General features: G+C 38.9%; 1 protein-coding gene across 1 annotated transcript; it reads right to left on the bottom strand.

The window, feature by feature from the left end:
* Positions 1–4,489: 4,489 nt before the first annotated feature.
* vapb (VAMP (vesicle-associated membrane protein)-associated protein B and C) lies at positions 4,490–21,379 on the bottom strand. Its single transcript, XM_018742358.2, has 6 exons — positions 21,064–21,379; positions 16,130–16,282; positions 8,685–8,788; positions 7,423–7,503; positions 6,758–6,937; positions 4,490–6,549 (listed from the first exon to the last, which is right to left on the bottom strand). Exons 1-6 carry the CDS (start codon positions 21,122–21,124, stop codon positions 6,376–6,378), a joined length of 753 nt encoding a protein of 250 aa, XP_018597874.1. The 5' UTR covers positions 21,125–21,379; the 3' UTR covers positions 4,490–6,375.
* Between the last annotated feature and the right edge of the window lie 1,118 nt (positions 21,380–22,497).

The following is a 22,497-nucleotide window of genomic DNA, read 5'->3' as shown; positions in this document are numbered from 1 at the left end:
AGACATTTGAAGTTGTATATATGATACTGATAGTGTAAACTACATATAAACCTCTCTTTACCTACTTTTGTCCTATTCTCTATGAATATATAAGAAACAGTACAGCTATGCATGTATGTGTTTATAATAATAAAGGAAATAAGACTTTTTACAGGGGTACAAGCATTTTGGACTTGGGGACACAAATTGAAATGCAGTCAAAAACAACAGTTTTCAGTGACTCGTACCGGAACCCAAGCAAGGACTGGACAACCCAGGTGACAAGCAGTGGTGGCAAACACCGGAAACCCAACCCTAAAAAAACCAAGGGAAGCACATTCACGGATGCATTTGGCCTGATGATGATGCACAGGCTGCAAAACTGTTAGAAGGATCTAAAACATTTCAGCATTAAAGACTTTCTACATTTGTTCGGTTGTCTCATACTTCATATGATCTGTTGTAGTGTCGCTGCTTGCTGACAGTGAAAAGCAGGAAGCTGCAGTTAACAAGTGCAAATTGGAAACAGTTTCAGAAAAAAAAATGTGCAGTGATACACAGCACCTAGGAGAGATATAACTTGCACAACTACAACCCAGAAAAGTCTCAGCCTTTAGTACCCTGCAAGCAACACTGATGTCATACTTCTTAATGCTTGTGTCTCTTTGGAAGCTGAAAAAATATTCTCATAGCAGCTAAAGGTCAAACTGAAACTGTATTTATTGTCAGCATATAATTTCAACTGGTTTTAATATGTTAAAAAATTATGTTTGCCTTTATATAAACAGAATGCGTTGTAGTAGTCCTGTTGAGCTACTACATTTACAGATATGAATATTTTTATATTGGGTTTGTGAAATTTTCTTAGTTTTTCAGTAATATAAAACTTGTCTGTTGCTTTATTGTATTTTGTAATACAATAAAAATAGATCCCTATTAAAATATCTGTGTTAAAAAAGACTAACAGGAATGGTTAACACTGGAGAGGAAACAGTAAATTACTTCATACTGAAATTAAATAAATGTATATTACAAAAGTCAAAGTTCACCGAGAGGGATGGAGACACTTCTCTGGATAGTTGCTAAATGCCACAAAAGTGCAGCCTCAAAAATGACCAGAGAACTGAATCAGCACCTCTGTGACTCAGGCTCAAGAAAAACTGTATGTTGTAAGTTTCAAAGAGGTGGAATTTATGACAGGGCTGTCATTTGGAAACTGCTTTTATCCAAGACCAGTGCACAAAGAAGTATAACTGGGTTTAAGGAGCAGAAAGGCTAGACCCCGAAGCAAAAGACAAAGTTACAATGTCCGATGAGTCGCTTTTTATCCAATTTTCTTCATCCAAACAGGTTTACATTTGGAGAAATCCAAAGGATGTCTTCAACCCATAATGCTGGTTTCTGCCATCTCATGGGAGTCATTAGGTCTGACTATTGCTTTGTATAGTTGTATAAAGATTAAGAAATTTAAGACCCTGGATTAGGTGCATCTTATGGTACCAGCACTGTTTCCTCATGATGTTCCTATGTTCCATGGTAATATTATGTTGTATTAACCCCAGGATGAAATCAAACAGTTTAAACATCTAACATAACATTCAAACACATGTAAACATAAGTGAATGTTTATGGGAACTTCTGGAGAACAGAGAATAATGTAGATTTCATTGCTCAAGTAACTGGAGCTTTTCTTCTTCAAGAATAGTGCAGTAACCCACTACACACAGTTCAGGACTTGCATTCCAAGAAGCACTGAAGCTGTTCTGAAGGCAACGGGTGTCCCTACTCCTTGGTGTTAATTTATTGGTAGATGTTTCCATTATGTAGCTATCATAAGTGACTTTTATAGTAACCATTACATTGATCATTTCACTGACATTAGCCTCATATATTTGATGTTTTTTAAGACTTATGGTATCATAGCCCAGATTTTACAGATTAGTTCCCGAATAAGCAAGTTCAATGGAGAACACTGATTGTGTCCTGGTGCCTATGTTCCTTAAATACTTGTGCATACACGTCCATGCCAGTGTGCACTGGCATAAAATCCAGCCACTTGGCTTGACACAAAAGACAGCTCTGTGTTTGCGCTCCTCAAATTATTAACATTACGATTATTACAGCTTTGTTTCATTTGACCGGTTCTTTTACTTGTTATGAAATCTTTGCAGCAATGAAGCCCAAAGGCCTGGGGTTTGTCAGTTAAAGGTAATGAAAGGATGGTGGCTGGCTTGCTGGTGAGAAGAGAGACGAGAAGTAGAGACGCTAGTCAATTCCAAAGGCAACACACTGTTCCCATTAAGTGCTGTCAGGATGATGATGGTGGCTGGGAACACCATGAGGTAATCCTTTTGGTTTCAACAAGTGCACTGAATGTGAATGACAGAAGGAGAAGAACAAAAAAGTTGAAACAATTGGTGTTTATCATAGAACTAATGTGCTGGATCCATTGTTAAATGGAGGATACAAAGTCCTCATTCCATGCCCTACCACAGTTCCAACACTAACAGATAAATACACCAGTTGTTTACCGCATGAAATGTGTGCTTGGGAAGAAGAAAGAGGGCTGGTTTTTCATGGTCTATTTGTGGTTTTTATGCATGTAATAAAAGTTAGATGAGCACAAAGTAAAGCTCAACCTGTTTGCAATCAACCAGTGCCCCGTTAAAGAAGCTACTTTTAAACCGACAAAGATAGATATGTTTTTGATTAGTGGCACTAGACAAAACACTGCCACATGTTTGCTTATTGTTGACTGACTGTTGTCTGCACATGTTTGTGTAGTAAGTTCAGACAGAAACAGATTCATCAGACAAAATTCACTAATTGTAATGCTGATGCTCTTATAAAATGGCATTAGGAAATTTGCAAAAGCAATAATAATGATAACAATTCGAAGCAGCTCGGCATATCTGTGCTGATGTTTCTACACAACATTTGGTTCAAGTTTATCGCAAAAAAGCTGAAATAAGAGCAAGTGATCGTGGGATAAGATACTCAGACTGTGTACAAGGAAAGGTCCCACGAGAGAGTAACATTTTCAAATGGATTGCTGTTAAGAATGCTTTCTGCAAAAAAGCAAAAAGAAAACAAATACGACAAAATGCTTGCCGTCAGCAAAACAGGGCTTCCAGACCTCAAATAGCTTTTGTGGGTTTGTCGTATTAATTCAATGGTAGAAGAAACAAACCAGCCCTGCTTTTGAACTGCATCAGGGCCAGTCAAAAAGCACAGCAATGTCTCAGCCTGCTCCGGTTTTAAAAAAAAAATCCATATATTAGCGGAAAAGGCAACAACTTTGGTAAAAAAAAAAAAAAATGCACTTCCCATTAGTGACATTACACCAACTCTCTACTAGCAGAGTAAAACACCCATTTAAATAAGATGTTTTATTCATTTTTAACCTTCCTCACTCCAATTTCAAGCTCTTTTGAGAAAATCCCGTTATTTCTTAAGCATATATGAGCAACAGCTGCCTATTAAAAATACAGTTGTATGTTACTTTTTGGCTAGAGCAATGCATAGTTGTTGAAAAATGCTCTTTTCCTTTCTAAAATGAATAAAAAATGCACCCATAGGGCTATTGTACTGGGTGTGTTTTCCTACACCAACAGTTGCCAAAAATGGGGTCCTCATTTTATTATGGCTTTGTACTCATCTGGAAAAGTGAGGAGGAAGCTATTACTCCCACAAAATCCACCGCACAAGAGCCAAACATCTTTCACTCAGGAACATGGTTTTCATATTGGACAAAAGAAAACGGAGAATCACAAAGGGCAATAAAATTAGAACCGTGAGCCGTTTTGCTGATTCACTGTGTAAGAATCACAGCTTTTAAGGTCTTTACTGAGTAGTTCTGGAAATTATACTGACGACCTGGACTCTGTGCAACCCTAACCCTATTTCAAAAGTAAAATCTGTAATAACCTGATTTTAGAAACAAGCTACAGTACTCACAATGCAAGTGTTTTTTATGCAATTTTTGAAAAGAAAGATTAGTGTTGAAAAAGGGAGATTCAAATAATCGGAAATACAGGACATGTAGAAACTAAGCATATCAGTTTTTAACATGAATTGTAAGGCACTCATACAAAACTAGAAAAAGTGCGTATTATATTCTAACCATGTTTTTTAAAGGTATAAGGCTGGCATTACCAAAATATTATGATGGGGCAAATTAAATGTTTTTATAATAGGATAATACTGTATGTACATAAACATTAAAAACACATTTAAAAATCTATTTTGAATTAGACCTAAAATGAGGAGCAGATTTATTAAAACTGAAGGGAGGTAAAAGATATTCAAGAACAAAACACAAAGGAAAACCTTGGCTTGGACAACAGAAAGAACAAATCATAACTCAGAAGACAAATATGGTTTGAGGCATGTTGCAGTTTCTTGCAGGGAGTAAGTGCATCTCAGCAGGATGGTTTGCATACCTTGTTCCTTTAAACTCAGGTCTGAAAACAGCATTACTGCAAAGAAACAACTTCACAAAGAGACAGACTTGGGGCTTTATTTAATTTATTAAGATGCTACATAGTTCAACAAGGTTGTTTTTTTCCACCATAGACTACTTTACTACGAATATTAATTGCTTTGATAGACATACTTATGTACATACAAAACGGTTGCCAGACTGCAATGGTGACATCACGGTGATGGTCTGAAGCTCCAGTGCAGGATTGTGTAGTGTATACTGCGCTCCCCAGCACCCCCCCCCCCCCACCCCCACCCAGCAGCCAAGGCTCTCATGAAGCCCCCCCACTCGCAGCAACATGTTGTCCTTCATCGTCAGTTGTTTCTAATTTCTGCCAGCCTCCAACATGCCCGATAACTAACTTTCTAGTTTGTTTTTTTAAATTACAACTGTGAGAAATAATTTCTCTTCTTTTCAAAGATTTCTCCCTTGAGTCAAAGATCAAAACAAAGAAGCAAAACATAAAACATTCTAAATCTATAAACAGAATGGTCCCTTACAGCATTCTTGAATTTTTTTACGCAGGTTTCAAAGAAAATAAAACTAGCTGGACATTGCTTATGGGGGAACATTATACATAGTGCATTAAAAATTTTATAGCAGTAAAATGGCTATACTGATAAACTGGTTGAAAATAAAACACAGGCTGTAATAGTTGAAGTGAAGAGGAGGTACGAACAGAAACTGTCATGCGCACTTTCTTCAGTAATTTCGCAGCAAAATGGGCAGCACACATTTGTTCTTTGTTATTGGTTGATGTTAGCTATAATACATCAGGCAAATGACTGGCTTTACTGTGTCTGGAATAACAAAACATGCTTGTTGCATTTCTCTAAGGTAACCTGTTGCACAGATTGACCAAACCACACTCAGAAACTGTTCCCCATGGTCAGTATCTTCTAGTCTTGCATTAACAGCAGTATTGCACTTATGACCAAGACAAACCCCATAAAAAGAAATATTTATATACAACATTCCATTATTAGCCTTTCATATTCTTCAACCAATAATAATTGCAAAAAACCTTGCAAAATACAAGTCACAAGGCAAAGGGCTTATTTCTGAGAAGCAACCATTTGAATATTTTTTCTGCACTATACTGGGTGATATTTCAGTAAGCCAATACCTAGGAATAAACAACTAAAAAGGAGGGGGGGAAAAAAAAAAAAAAAAATCACCATTAGAGTAAAGATTAAGATTTGTGCAAATCCTAAAGGGGACAGAATAAAAGGAAAAGCATTACAATGACAAACGCAATACAGAAACAAAAAGTAAATTCCATTTCTAATTTCGAGCTTGCACAACTCCCCATATTCAACGGAGAATGTTCACAAGAAAACACAAAAGTCAAAATAAAATAGAGGACACAGCCACATCAAGGCCCTTGTTTGAGGAATGCCTGGGTTTTTCTTTTTACATAATGGAAACTAGCTGCACGGTGAGATGCAGTCATGACATCACAGCATAAAGAGCTGCAAGCATTTCTTTCAACACACTGCCTCTGGCCTCTTTGCCTTTAATTTAAAAAACACAATTTAAAAAAAAAAAAACAAACTCACATTAAAGCAACATTCACACAAACATTTCAAGATCTGACTTTTCAATCACTCACATTGCATCTCTGGTGTTAGAAAAGTCTTAGAATGACTTTATTTTACCACTTATCACAAAGGGTTGTTGCCCCTTGTACAAGTTAGTTTCTGTGCAAGTACACAGGGGAGTAGGGCCACAATAAGACTGCAATTAAAGAGGCAAAACTTGTGACTTTTTCCTTTTTCGCAATGTAATCAGTTTTGATGTGTAACTTTACATAATTAATTTAAAACTACCCCAGTGATATGGCATTCTGATCAAAACTCCACATCTGTTTGTTTTGTTTTTCCCCTAGCAACAAAGCATGCTGCTGCTGCCACCTACAAGAGCAGTTTTCCAATGATCACACCAATGACAAAGAACAAGACAACCAGTGCCAGCATTCTGGTACTGGGGCCCTGCTCCTGCAGCCGGACTGCTGAGGTGGAAGAAGCGGAGGAGGGGTGCTGGCCTGACACTGCTGCGCTCTTCCTCATCCGCAAGCCATCGTCTTCCTGTGAAAGGGAGATGGGAGACACTGAGTGCCACACACATAAAACACTATGACAACCTCATCTTGCTAATGTCACTTTCATCTACGAGATGGGGAAAGGATGGCAGGACACCAAGAACTTAGTCACATCTGGACTTTAGTCCTTTACATACTATTGTGTGGAAAAAAAATTCAGTTTGCCTTTGGAAATCTACATTGATAAAGTTTACCCTAATCTGTTTGTTTTCCTCTCGTAGTCGCTGAACCTCCATCTGCAACCTCTTGCACTCCTCCATGATCTTTTTCACCTCTCCATCGTCCAGAGAAGAGCCCACAGACTTCATAGACAACGTGGAGGACTCAGACTTAAGGAGGCTGGAGGACAGGATTTTGTTGGTGTCCATGTCGTGCTGTATGGACACAATACTGGGATTATCAACTTTGTGTATGAAATTTCAGAAGCATCCCTTCACTACCCACCTTAACACCTGCCTATGAATGTTTCCAAAGAAAGGAACTCTTGCCTATAAACAGGGTGGGAACTCCAACGAAGCAAGCTGCTTTCTATTTTACTCCAGATTTGTGGGGTGACCTCTGAGCAAGATTTCAGAGATTCTTTTGTGTCAATAATTAATCACCTACAACAGCCGTTTTCTCTTGTTTTGTTTACTGAAGTTGCTTGGTCACCCAGTGGAGATTATGTCTCACCAGCTGTGTGTGGTTTGAAAGCAATAAAAGCAATTATAAAATGTGCGTCCGTCTGAAAGGGCTTCCAGATAGCGCTGTCTGGGCTTGGCACAGGACTGGCTAAATATCACACTGTCCTGATGCTCTGCCAGTGAGTTTTCTCCTGCTGCGTTCTCAGAGAAAACACATGAGCAGTGTTCCAGCTCACCATCTTCTCGTTCTCTGATGGCAACTCGAAGACACACCTCAGCTTGGAGTCCATCAGATCCTCTGGCTTTGCTTCTTTCCACTGTGAGAGCAGGTAAAGCAGTTAGGGACATGGTTGGAGGAAAGGATGTCAGAGTAAGGAAGTGATAACCTTACACAGCTGTGCCTAATTCTGGAATTTCTCTTCTGCAGAATTTTAACAGCAGTAAGTTCATAATGCAAAACATTTAGCTGCAATCTTTTCATTTGTTCCTGAAGTTGTTTCTTCTTAAGTGCGTGGCATGTTCATAAGTCTATCTATTCAAACTCTCACTTAAGTTAGTAATAAGGAAACCAGGTCAAATGTCCAATTCCAGTGCTGATGACTAGCTCACAACATCTTCTCAACATTTATCAAGGGCTCTACAAATCTATACCTCCAATGAGTAACAAAGTTTAGACTGGGAAGACACAGCATGCAAGAATAATTACAGTTCTGTGCAAAATCAAACAAATGGAGAAAGATATGAAATGCATGAAAAGGAAAATTTATAGCAGACACTAGTGAAAGCAAATACTTATTCAATTTCATGGCACTGTCAGTAATGTGGCCTTTGCCAAAACACTGGAAAACAGCTGCACCACCGTTCATAACCCCAACAAAGGTGGAGTTAGCAATTCCTAATCCTAAATCGTGACTGCACCTGGTCACCTAGAATAACTGATGTTTGTGGCAATGTAAATATCTTTTTCAATCCTATTCAAATGCTAAAGAATACCTGAAGAAAAAAAAAAAAAGGCTTGACAATTTAACAGTGAAACTGCCTACAGCAGCAGCAGCCTAGCCACCCACCACTTTTCACTGTACAGAGCTAAGAAGCCAATTAATTCAAAGAAACAGTAAACAGAGAGGTAATGAGACAGATGTTTGAGTGAAGGCGAGATTTGTAAGCATTAACATAAAAATATAGCCACAGTATGGATTAAGCTGCCCACTGACAGATGCATCTTTATGTGTAACAGTAAAGGGAGCAGGGTGATAATGTGAAACAGCTTGCGTCAAACAGTTTTCTGCTGTGTGAGTTGTTGCTGTTTCTCCTCATGTCTCTTAACTGCCTTGGGAGGAAGAACATTTTACACCTTTAAGGTTCTGAGGAAATGGGTAATTTGCCCTTTTACCTGACATGCAATATTACAGTGACTGCCATGGTACAAGTCTTGCATCCTTGAGTGCCTGCTGAACATCTACTTTCAAGATCATAGAGGCCATATGGATGAACTTACCACTCCCTCAATGTCAGTCATGTCAGGAGGTGCCAACAGGGACTGCACCATGAATTTGTGTTTGCTCTTCTCATTGGGATCATAATCAAAGGGCTGCAGCATGACTGAAAGATATGAAAGGCAATATGGTAAGTTTCTTTAAAGCACCACAGCTGTATAAGATCTGTGTCAATATTCTGCCTTCATCAACTTGTCATCTGTGGTGTTGCTGGCATTTGTCAAATAAAAAAAAGAATTGTAAGTTTTCAAGTGTGTCCTATCTTCAGAATAGACAACAAATTAATTTGTACTACCGTGTATCAGGTTCAGTCATTTGGATGCATTCTGGTAAACAATGGGGCTTCGCGGGACATATTGGGTTTAAAGATTCATTTATATTTATTCATACAATGGGTCACTCATCCTTACATCAGTGAAACACACACTCTCTGTGTCACACAGTATGGGGGAACCTCAGCAGCATGTCTTTGGACTGTGGGAAGAAACCAGAGCGCCTGGAGAAAACCCACACAGACACAAGGAGAACATGCAAACTCCACACAGACTGAACGGGGATAGAACCCACATTCTCTCATACCACCCAGGCGCTGTGAGGCAGCAGCCCTACTCACTGTGCCACTGTACCTATTTTACTAAGAAACAGATAGACGGACACACTATTTACTAATGCCTAAACATTTACATTTATTCATTTAGCTGACTTCTGCCTCCAAAGCAGTTTCCAATGTTATGCTACTTACATTTATACACCTGGGTAATTACACCAAAGCAATTTAGGGCAAGTATGCTGTTCAAAGATACTACAGCTGTTGAGGAGATTTGAACGTGTGGCTGTTGGATCCAAAGGCAAAAGTGCTAACAATTAAACTATCAGCAATCCCCAAAACAAAATGTCACATACATTAAGCGGCAGCAGCAGGCATAGCGATTAGAACCCCCACCTTGAGTTGAACTACACACCCAGATTCAACACAAAAACAAATACGGGAAAATAAAATATAAAAAACACAAAACCCACAGTACAATGTCTCTTAGAGTTTCATTTTGTGTTTAACACACCTGGACTCATTTGCTGTGAGGTAAATGTGTCAGTCAGGGGAACGGGGATGGCTTAAACTACTGTCTGCCATTCAGCATCTGACTCACTAGTTGCTTTTGTGAGATGAGAAACAACATATGGAGGTGTGTGCGCAATACCAGATGTTTAAGGTTGAGGAACATAAAGAACTTTATGTTTTGTTTTTCAGTTTCCAGTTGTCACATCTCCCGCCCCCCCAATTGTTAGTAAAATATTGTTCATCTTTCTTTTGGTAAGACAGGAATATGGAGTTATTTTAAGAACCCTTTTCTTTCTACTTATCTGTTGCCTTTGCTTTTATGATCTTTCCCTAGTCAAGAAGTATTCATCTTCAGATGACTTTTTTTTTTTTTTTAAAGATACTTTCTAAAATATCCCATTTGATTTTTCACATTTCATTTATTGACACTGATCACATTTACCATTACTTACAATGTTCTGCTACTGTAATCCTATCCAGTTACACATGTAGTAAAAGTGATACAACATCCTCCAGCAATCTGAGTAAAATGACACAGACTTAACCCTCATTTCTGTAAACGTACTTCTGCAGATACAGGCTGTTCTACTTGACATCTGTGGCTCTGGTGTATGTGCTGCACAGAGAGCTCACCTCTATCTGTCCATGGGGATGACCTGTTTCATTAGACAGAGGTTTTGCTGAGTTGCACATAGCTTTGGAGAAAAGTGTCTGCTAAATTAATAAATGTAAGTGTGTCTGTTTTTCAAATGCCACGGGGCTTGTGTAGACACCACCACAGCAGCACCAATGTACAGCAGGACAAAAATGCTGTAGCGTTTAAAGCTCATCTCACCCCAAAGAAATTTGCAGATGTCAAAATCAGGGAGGACGGGCCTCGTAATGTGATGAATGACAGATGACGCATCTTTTAAAATTTAGGAAAATGTTTATTTTTTATTTTTATTTTTTTTTAAAAATGTTTATCATAAATATTTGAGTCATCAAAATTTTCTATAGGTAATGCAGATGACATTCGATTATAATAGATACTGTCACGGGCAACTTTATACAATGCCATAAGCATACAACTTCATACAAAGAAACAACATGAGCAGTTATTTATAAAATGAAAGGAAAAAAAATGATAGCATCATGTTTTAATCTGTTGTGTTAAAACTCAAGTGTGGAAAATCTTATTTTTCAGTTTCCACAAAATTGTTCCAGATGTCCCAAGCATGCACTGTTTGAAGCGCAATTTGCCCACTGAGTGACATCTTCACTCTTGCTTGTATCTTTTAAAAAAGTTCTCAGGCTTCCTGGTGTTCACATGGTTTGGCTGATACTTTCTGACCACAACAATTGTTTACATGAAAAATAAACAACAGTAAGTTACTCTATGTTTATGTATATCCGAAATTACAGTTGTGTAACATCTTCCATCATAAACTGAAAACAAACAAAATAAGAATTTCTTACTGAAATGATTTAGACTTGAAGTTAAATTACTCTACTGGGTCAGGAACAGGGAACAAAAATGAGTTCCACTGACATCTGCAAATAAAACACTGCTCAGCATAAAAGTATTAATCACAGTAATCCTCTTAAGATATCAAACTTCTTTATTTCTACTCCTGTTAAAAAAAAGGATTTGTTACACTACAGAAATTAACCAGTCAATTAAACATTCAACATGTTTGTCTGCTAAAAGCATAGTTCTGATTTGTAAAACTGTCAGAATTTACACTTAAGGAGCAGAGCTCAGATGAGACAGCATCCCTGACCTGCATACACTGCTGGTGGTCAAAACTGGTCATAGATGGACACAAGGTGAATTTGTTTGTACCAGCCCCTGAGATCTGCATCATTTTACTCCAGCAGTTATGGGAATATTCATTTTCTCTCACCTAGCCTTCTAGGAGTCAGCTTGGTGCCAATTAAAATTCCTTTGCAGTCCAACCCACAGGAATCAAAATGTGGCACCCATGACACAATGCACATTGTCAACTAATTAAACTGCTGTATTATTACTAAAGCAAACTTGAAAGAAATATAGGGTAAATTCTGCCTAGAAGATGTCACGATTATAAATGGATAATAGAGGAAAGGTTATCTTACGAGATAACGAACACTTCACCGGGCTGAACATTTTTGACTAAACACAGTTCAGCACTATTACAGTATTCACCGTTGCATAATAAAATTTTACGTCCTCTCAGCGTTATAACTCATTGTTACTCTTTTTTCAAACTTTGACTCTTTCAAGACACTTCAGAACTTCTCAAATACTACTGCCCTGGTTTGCATGCTGTACTCCCACTGACAAAGAACAAAAGAGAACTCCCCCAGAAAAACTGACTCCCACCATTTAGAAGAACTTGCATAAAAATGCTGCCAAGATGGGTGCTAAGCAGCATGGTGTAACAGTGAATTACTTGATCCAAATGGATAGCTCTATTTTAACACCCTGTGGGTTGTCTGTCCTTATGCTTCCAAACACTTATTCTTCATAATGTTACTAGTCTAAAACAAAAAGAAGTGTTACACCGTACATTGTAAAACTCCTCATCACAGTGCCAACTCATTATCTAAAGTAATTTCAATGACATAAAGGTATTGTGAAACTGTTACAATGATTTACACTGATCACTTTCTTATGTTTGGCACTCTGTTGGTGTGGTTGGGTGAACGCAAACAAGACTTTTTTTTCTTTTAACTTTTTTATTCAGAGGCTGATTTAACCTAATGCATAACATGTATAAATTAAAGAAACCCAGACTCACACTGACAAAGAGCAAACAGCCTTAGCATTTCAAGAACCAAATTCAGTCTCAGATGTGGCCAGAATAACCCCTCTCATATACAGCACATGCCAATACTTGACTGAATAAATCCTCACAACTTCTTTGCACGCCATTAACAGTAATCAGGCAAGTCCAATAGCACAAAATAGAAACAGACACATGAAAGATTACAAATGTCTTGGTCAGTCAGGCACAGTTTCAATCTCCTTACACAATAAGTCAAGTAGGACAAGACTCTAAAGATTAGCTAGAAAGGTGTCAAACATTTTTAACACTGAGGAAATTACTGTAAATTCAAATTTCAGAAAGCATAAAAACCACAACTGACCTTGATGGTCAACACAGTAAAATGTCAGGCAAATGGCATCATTAGCTTCTATCTGGTTGATGATGCAACTTAAAAAAGGGAGAAGAATCAAAGAGCAGTTTCCTTGTTGTAAGTAATAAGCTCCCCGGAGAAAGCAGTGAACTAAAGCATTAATTATAGATCCCAACCTTACAGTTTCTTCAAAAGATGTTAGTAGTTCCAACCAGGGCTTGACAAACTTTTTGGTTCACCGGTCACTGTTGCTAGTGATTTTTCAAAGTCACTAGCCACTCAGCATTTTCACTAACTAAATGCCACCCAGGCCACACATATAAATAAAAGGTAATTGGAGACTGTAACTGCATTTTGATTATTTGAAGGAGAGAGAGAGAGAAGGAAAAAAAAAGTTGAGCATTTTTCTGCACCCACACTGTGGACAAAAATAATTTCTGGTAATCTTTTTTAAACACAATCAATATATATTTATCTTTTTTTGCTAGTTTAGCCTTAATGTTAATTTAGGCTGCTCAGACCTCTCTTTTCATCTGTCCACATTCTGAGATTACATTAATACTATCGTCAGCTAGGCAAACGAAGTTAACTAGCTTATCTTGTGAGTTACTAGCAATCAAGTACGGTAATGTTAGTTTTGATTAATACTTACTTGCACATTCACAATTAATCAGTGCAGGGTCTACCATGCTGCCCGATCGCCTGGATGTTTTGAAAAAGCAGCGTCATCTTTTCAAACTGTGATAACTTCATCATGACAAGTGCTTTCACAGCAATGCTGTCTTCACGCCCTTAATATGGCGCCACATTTTCAACTTTTCTTCCCTTTTTCTCTTGCTGGAGTCTGGTGCCGAAGTGCCCAATAATATGCGTGTGTACACTGTACTCTTGGGAGGTTGTAGTATTATTTAGGATGACATTGACTTGATCATCTAAGGAGAGTTTTGTGAACTACATTTTTTTTTCTTCAGGCCACCAAAGTGGCTAGTAGGGGTGATGGAGTTACCTGCCATTGCTATTTTCTACCTACATTTGGTGGGTGGGCGGGTGTTAATGTCAAGCCCTGGTTCCAACACAATACTGTCAGGTCAGAGGAAGGAACATGCTTCCAGTATGTGTGTGTTGGGAGTAGGCAAGCAGTATTTTCCCAAGAATTCTTTGAGACAAGATTTTGAAATATAATTTTGCATCCAACTTGCTACTATAAAACCAATGTCTAAATTAATAATTTAAAACTAAAAACAAAACAAAAAATATACAAACTAATTGTAGAACAGTACCTGAATTTTGTCAGTGTTAGAAACCACAGTCAATGAGACAGAGGGGAAACCTATCAAAAAGCCAAACAGAACCAGTATGGCTAACCATGCCATCATCATCATCCACATGTTGTAGCATGACCATGCAGCTCTCCACAACCAATGAAAAGTTAATGAAACTGATTATTTAGATCATACATGAGGAAAGACGTAAATGAGGACAGATGTAACATTCTGACCCATATTTCCTACTCCCCTTTAAAGGGGCGGACTAAAATATATTCTCAGAGCTTTAAAACAATTAAAAACCACATGAGGTAACAACCAAACCATGAAATTAACATTCAGAAAAATCAGAACATACCAGTACATCATTTACAACTTCCTAATGTGCAAATATGCTCTTAAAAATCAAGTTCCCTATAAAGTGTTATTTCAGCAGACTTTTCAGAATTTGAATGTTTACATGTAGAATTTTTGGAATTACTTAGTGGTATAGATGATGCGAGTGTACACAACGTACACAGCTGCACATACACTGCTGGCCAATATTCCATCTCTCCCAGAATATGCAGGACTCTCGTACAAATGAAAGCGAGCTCAAAGACAAAGAAACACAAACTCTGCTGGATTTTTACAATGTTGCAGTATTCATTTCAGTTTTCATCCATATATCTAAAATTCCAATAATTACTTAATTGAATATAGTTACTGATTACGTGGAGCTGAGGTCTGGAAGATTACCAGTAGGACAGGATTGATCAAGGGGTGATTGCCTCTCACTAAAATAATTGTTGGAAAGGTTGGATGTCTGCAATTGTAATGCTTTTAAAATAAAGTGAATCCAAAACTGTACCATACAGTGTACTTTGTGTCTTATTTGCTTATTTTAATGAAGATTATCTTTCCTTAACAGTTATCTTACTGGGGGTAAAAACCTTGCAAAAACTGACACAAAGAAAGGGTTGTGACCTACACCAACTACTGAAGCGCATTAGGAAGCATTGTAATTAAGACTTTAACATTGAAAGTGGAAGGTCCCAGGTTAAAAACTGTTCCAGGAAGAGTACCATACTTTAGAAATAAATCTATGTAAGGTTGCCTCCCTCATTTCCAGAGATTTATGATGTTGACTTCTGCTAAACTGTAGTTAATGGTTAATAATCCACAGGCTGAGGAGCATCAGGATAGAATGTTATCCCCACGTTGCCATTTAAATTTCAATAAACAACTTGTACATAACGGGCTTGAAATCTGGAATTAACCCAGTCCAAAAGACAGTAGGAAACAAACACTTTTCTTTGCTTACAAGAAAATTGGTACGGGGAGTCTCAGGCAGCAAATAGCAACTAAAGACAAGCCAGGGGGAGGGGCAGGGGAAAAATCTGTCACTCCCCTTTGGAGAACAACCACAGAACCAGACCCCCTACTGGTAGACTCAGGATGACAGTTAGTGTAGTAACTAACTGTACTGTAGTAACTATACTGTAAGCAGTAACTAAATATGAAACAATGTAAGTTAAATAATGGACCATATCTTGAGTCATTTCATGGTACAGTACTGGGCTGAATTAAAAACACAAAGTCTACAGGTAAAGTCTACCTTGGCAAGGAAAGGGGTACTGGGGTATATTCTCAGAGGTGACTAAAAACAATGGGGGACGGACGGACGACAGCCTGACAGTTACATTGATTAATCTATTAATAAGGGCTGACAACATACCAGTAGTATGTTGTTGGGTATCAGCAGAACGAAATGGAACTGGAACACAAAAGAAAGGCTCCCAAATGCTGCCCACCCGGAAGAGACATACCAGATATGATGACTGAGGAAAAAAAAACATTCAGTGCCAACCAGAGGACAATGATATACATGATACAATGACTGAGGAAGAAATGGACTGCAATGCCATCCAGCTACATAAGAAATGTACTTGAGAGACTGACTACGGAAAAGTTCCCTGTCGTCACCAATCCAGAGGGGGACATACTGAAAGTGTGCCACCCAGACAGAATACATACATACCAGACACATTGATTGAAGTTCCTGCATCTATCACTCCACTGTTTGGTCGTACACAGTATCGGCGTGGAGCAGTAGTCTTCACTTTAAAACACACATTCCTGTCTGTTGGGTTGGCGAGTTTCAAGGTGGTAGTAACAACATCTGTAAATGGTCCTGGGGAGGAAAAAAGAATGGAAATGTTAAAAGACAGCAGTTTCATCCATTCATCCACCATTAGTAATATCTTCTCCAATACTGGGTAGGTGGAATACCAATCCATCACAAGGCCATCACCGACATTCCTTTATACCTGTGCACACCAATAACAATTTTGAGTTGCATATTCCCCTGAAACAGGTGTCTTTGGTGTGTGGGAGGGCACAGGGCACCCAGAGAAAATCTGCAGGAACAAGGGAATAAGATGCAAAATCCCCACAAACTGAACCAGATTCAAACCCATGTTCAAATGTACAGCTCATGAGCTGTGAGGTACCAGTGCTACCTGCTGAACCACTGTACCCCCAAAAGTTCCAGTAACTGTGAAAACACTACGTTGATAGATGTGAAACATGCATCATTAGCTGTGATCAAAACTGTGCAACTTGCCAGCATACTACAGATGAACTGAGGTAGTGAAACCAAGAAGTTGCTACATTTTCAGACCCATTAAAATCAGTATAAGAAACATGAAGTCTTTTGGGGGGGGGAAACACTGAGAAACAGTTCCAAAAGAGTGGTGGTGAGACAGTAACCGTAAGATAACTTCTCAACTGCTGTATCAGATGAAAAAGAAAACTGTTCCACTTAACAACACTGTAAACCCTTTCCAGATGTACTCAAACCTAATCAATATTTCTGCACTACCTACATTACGACTGCCTCCAAACTCTCACTCTGAATAACTGAATTATTTGCTGGTGCGTTAAGCTGAATATTAGTTACTCATATGTGTCTAAGAATTTGAAAAAGGCCACAAGAGCAGGTGCATTAGTGACACAGAGGCTGCAAAACTATTTATCGTGGAAACAGTGTTAACAGAAATCATGAGAGCAATGTTGCAAATAAGAGAAAAAAAAAAAAAAAAACTGCATTGATAAAAGGGACAAAGATGAGCATTTTAAAAATGCCACAGAACTAAACTACCACCTATGTGGTACAGGTTTAACACAACCTGCATACTGTGAATATACTGTGAAGTAAAGAAATGCTATCTCACAATATTTTTAGATAATAAAACCATCACACTAACACTTGAACTGAAGAATGATTACAGAAACAACTGACTTCACCTTTTTCAGCCTACTCTGTTCTGTTCATTCTAAGATTGTTAAATACTCGTGGTCATCTTCATGGTCAACTGCACTCCACGTAAAGCAAAGTTCTGACACGTAATTTCTAAAAGACAAACCCTGTGGGGGTGCGGTGGTGCAGCAGGTTCGCCAGGGCCTTCCCTTTGGCAGGTCTGGGGTTCAAGTCCTGCTTGGGGTGCCTTACGATGGACTGGCATCCCATCCTGGGTGTGACCCCTCTCCCTCGAGCCTTGTGCTTTGTGTTGCCGGGTTAGGCTCGCTTGGGACGAGCAGTTTCAGACTGTGTGTGTGCGTGAGAGATAAACCTTGTGTATATACTGCTGTCCTCATTTGTGTCCTCCTGACAGCCTTTTACGTTTCTTAGGCAGTTGACTTGAGCAGCTGGATGTCCCCTTTGTTGTACACTCATTTACACAATAAAAGGAAAACAAATGAAGCACCTTTAAAATCATCTGCCTTTCCTAATAAAAGGAGCAGCTGATGTAATTAGGGCACAAACTAATTGGAAGGCATGTTTCCTGCAGGCTATATTTCTGGATTTCCTTTGCCCATCAATCCCATTAGCTCCTTACTAGCAATGTACAAAATCAATACATGGGTCTAAGATTATACAACCAAATGCTAGCTGTTTTTTTTTTCCCCCTGTTCCCACACACACACACACACACACACACACACACACACACAAAAAAAAAAAAAAAAACTATTTGTAATGACAACATAATACCCTGAGTGTCTTCAGCACTAGAACTGTTTTCTCTGTATGAAAATAATATTGAAAAGGGGGAAAACTATTGGATTGGAGTGTTACTTCACAGTATCAACCATTTTAACATTTTCTGCAAGAGAAACCTTGAAGCAACAGACAACTGTGGTTCTATTTTTTTCTTACATCACAACAAGACTGGAAGTATGAATTCAGTAAGCCTTTGAAGGGACACAATGATCATCAAAATTGCAGAGGGTGACAAAAGCTAGAAAATGCATACTGGAGGTCACTAAAGGCATACTGTAACACCCACACTATGTGAACACCTATAGGCAATGGCTCCATCAACATACACTACTCGGTACATCACAACTTTTTAGATCCATTAGCAATAAATTGCTGCCTGAAGAGCAGTACCTGAAAATTAACAAAACAACCCAGAGTTTCTATCATAATTCCTCTACAGAATGCTGACAGCCTGAATTCAATGTATGGAAGCTCATTTTCACCTAGAGTGACTTCTCACAGTACACCTGCTTATATTGTGCAATGTCCTCCACATAAACGTAACCAAGTAATGTAGTGACAGAAACTGCATATCTATCAGTATATAAATCAACAAGATGTGCACAAGATTTTACCATATCTCCTAACACTGTGAATACTACCTTGTTAATTGCAAGTTTCAGTTAAATGCAAAGCCTTTTACATTTGGGTAGTTGAATAGTGCCTTGTGCCATCAAGGTTTGAAAAGTGAAACCACATTTAAAATATGTAGTGCACTGGACATGTCCTTAGAGGCTTTCATCAATATCTCATCAATAATGTTCCCATTACCCCTCCTTGAAGACTCTGTCTCTTACACCTCTCTGACACATACATTTTTACATTCTACAGGTTTTCAGCTCACCTTCTGAGCAAAGTGCTGTTGGAAGTTACTATAATGCTCAGGTTGTTGTAGACTTCTTCCAGACTTGTATACAACTTTTTATAAAACAAGTTCAGTAGAGGTTTAAATTTTTGCTTATTGTCAAATGGGGAAAAAAATTAAACCTTTAAATAGCAGTTTTGTACTTTTGTAAGAGTGACATCTTATTTACCAAAAACTGTGCTTGCTCCCGTGTCACCTATTGCACCACTTATTAGAGCACACCACACCAGCATGTACCCTTTTTTGTTTTTTTTTTTTTTTTTAAACTTCTTGCAGAAATGTGTGTACCACATCAAGATCAACAATTTTTCCTAGTAGCCAACATTCAAAGGCATGCTCCAAGAATGGATTTAACAAAACAGTCGACATCAGTGGACATGTTCTACTTTTGAAGAGGAAAATCCAGACAAAATCTACTAAATTCAGTATGTAAAGGTTTCATCTGTAGGACAAAGGATAAACAGCTGATCAAACAATTAGGTATCTGATTAACTGTGCTTCCCGGTTTAAAAAAAACTTAAAACACTTAAAATTCAATTTTCATAATGCAATGGGAAAAAAAATAATTTAAGAGAAAGCAACAAATACAATTTCAATGTGAGATTTATATTTCACTCTGCATAGCTGACTATATAATTTACATAAACTGCATACACCAGACTGACCAGAAACTCTGTCGAGGCTTGATGACACCTTATTCTAAACTACTTAAAGGGTATCTAAGACCACTAGATACAAGTAGTAACATAATATCCAATCACTACAATAAACAGCAGTATAACAGTGGTAAGACTGTAAACCTAATCTGAAAATTTGATGCAACAATCCAATTCAGATGCATACCTTAAGTTTCGGTATTTTTAATTACGCTTACTTTCCAAGGTTATGGTTAAACCTTATCGGACTACAAAATACTTATTCCTTTGTGTACTACTTGAAAAAAGACATATTTCAGGCTTAAGTTATGTGCATCCATGATGAAGTGTTAAATTAAATTACTCTCCTGTAGATCTATCAAGATGGACTTTAACCACCCTAGTTTAATTTAAATTCATTTTATGCTATGAATAAATGATTAATATCAAGAAATCTTGTAAGGACTAAAACACATTCTCTGCAGCATGATCAAATCCAGACTGATGACTGTAAAACGTGTTTTATGGTTACTGCATTAAAAAAGCTAAGAGCTGCTCTGATGTGCCGCGTGCCTTCGGACCGAGGATTTGTTGTTGTCCTTCAGAAACAGCTCACTCCTCACTGGGACCACCCCGGGCCCGGGTATGCCATACCCAGGTTACCGGCGCTCCACATTTCGGATTCCTCCATCCTTCTGGTCACCAGCTGGTCAAGTTACATAAAGCAGCTACTACTAGCCCCGACAAACTAACTAAGCTCGACCGGCTAAACCACACACACACACAGCGCCGGCCTGCTGCTCCCCACACAGCCGGCCTGTTCTGCCTGCGTGCACGACACACTCACTCACAGACAGAGCGAGCATGATTTCGCGTAACTGAAAAATGATTAGCAGCTGACAGACACCGAAGCAAGAAAACGGGGAAAAATCGGGCTCAACGTTTCATTCTTCCACACGTTCGTGAAGAAAATACTATCTACCAACCAAGCCAAGGACCAGCCAGGCACACGCTCCGCGAGTCAGTTACGGCGGGGCCTGCTTCGACGGATAATTACACCGCCGGCTCAAATAACACACGGGATGATCAGCTCATTAAACCTTCACCCATACATGCAATCATTGCTGAGTTTCTTGTTTTGAATAATTCATAATAACCGGCGTTCGCGTCCTCTCCAAATTGCTGCACCACATCCCCATCCCATCCCCGGCTGGTGGTGGTACTCGATTCTGGAAAGATGGCTGCTGCCTTTGCCCTCCCCTCAGTGCTGTACTCGCATGCCATGTTCGGGAGCTCGCGAGGGCACCCTCGCGCTGTGCGGGGCTCACGGAGTCCCGCAGACGGATGCACGTCGAGCCCTCCCCTCTTACCTCGAAATTTAAGTTCGTGCTGTGGCTCCAGCAGCAGAACCTGCTCTTGCCTGGCCATCATGTCCCCGCGTGTTTCGGCAGACGTTTTTTTTTTTTTCTTTTTCTGTCACGGGGGGGGTGTCAGCCAGTTGCGAACAAAATTTTGTAATGATATCAGATATGCGCTATTGTTCTTGTTTATCACGGTAATTTGCTACAAATATTTTCTTCCAGGCGCTGTAAATTTAACACGCACGACTCTAGCAACTAGCAGCTGTGATGATGCAGCAGGAAGGAGACGAGCGAGAAAGAGAGAGAGGCTTCCAGTGACGTCACAGCCTCTGCATTAACCGCTCGACTGCGAGCGAGAGGCGAGGTGAGGAGGGCGCGTGCCCCAGACCGTGGGTCACCATCTGAGGCAATACTGGATGACGCTCATCAAGTACGTCTTATATACTGGTATAAAACGAAAATTGTGGCGAATAAAGCACGAAAGTTTTATAATTAACGTCTGTGGACAAATGCATTTACTACTTTGGGTTTTTTTTTTTTTTTTTTTAACCGGTCACTTTACACTTAAGCTTCTTTTTATATTCACCAACTTGGGTTTAGTAAAATTTGTTCCAGAATTCAGCCTCGGGACTTTGTTGGAATCATTTTCTGTTTTTTTTGTGATGCCTCTGTCACTATCCTCTGCTGTGTGGTAGTGTGAGAGTGACAGAAAGTGTGTTCTACTGATGTATGGATGAGTGACCCAGTGCAAATAGTGTAACTAGCAGTGTAAGTCACCTTGCTGATAAGGTGTGTGGACTCATAACACTACATAGAAGTCACTGGAAGTCACTTTGGACAAGCATCTGCTAAATAAATAAATGTAAACAAGAAGCATTGCTTACACCAGCAACAGAGAAGCTAGACCTCAACTGGAAGAGACCATGTATTCTGGTCTGAGCTCAAGAAGAATCAGTGTTAGACTGCGAATAAAACTGCTTTCCCGCTCAGCACTATTTCAATTGCACTCTTGAGCCCAGTGTGTCGATGACACAGATGCACATGTTTGAAGAGTCATACATATAGAGGCACAAAGGGTTGGCTTTCAGCAGAGCCATTGCAGATGACACTGCCAGTTGCCACCCTGAGAGTACGCCTTACTAAATACCAAGGAGTAACAAACAGAGAAGAGGGGAGGGAAGATAAAATGTTTTTATTAGTAAACAGCTTGACATTTGCCTTTTGCACATTCAAAATTACATAATGATTTTGGCTTTCTTTTATCATCATGAAATAGTAAAAATATCAAAGCTGAGTATGACAGGAACTGGAGGTGCAATAACATTTTATGTATTTGATGCAAACTAATAATGGTAACTATCATGTAACAGTGAAACAAAATAGCAAGTACTCATCTATATTCATTTTAATGGTATCTACAGACATAGTACATAACATTAATGG

Source organism: Scleropages formosus, chromosome 22 (genome assembly GCF_900964775.1).
Source record: "Scleropages formosus chromosome 22, fSclFor1.1, whole genome shotgun sequence".
NCBI lineage: Eukaryota > Metazoa > Chordata > Actinopteri > Osteoglossiformes > Osteoglossidae > Scleropages > Scleropages formosus.
Note: the sequence above shows the minus strand (reverse complement) of the source record. Positions and strands in the feature narration are given on the sequence as shown.

What these genes read in the sequence shown, in the direction of transcription:
- vapb (XM_018742358.2), bottom strand. Translation starts at nt 21,124, where the DNA reads ATGATGGCCAGGCAAGAGCAGGTTCTGCTGCTGGAGCCACAGCACGAA. An exon ending in CATCAGAGAACGAGAAGATG is followed by an intron (nt 6,938 to 7,422) that starts GTGAGCTGGAAC and finishes GTGTCCATACAG; the next exon opens with CACGACATGGACACCAACAA. An exon ending in AGGAAAACAAACAGATTAGG is followed by an intron (nt 6,550 to 6,757) that starts GTAAACTTTATC and finishes TCCCTTTCACAG; the next exon opens with GAAGACGATGGCTTGCGGAT.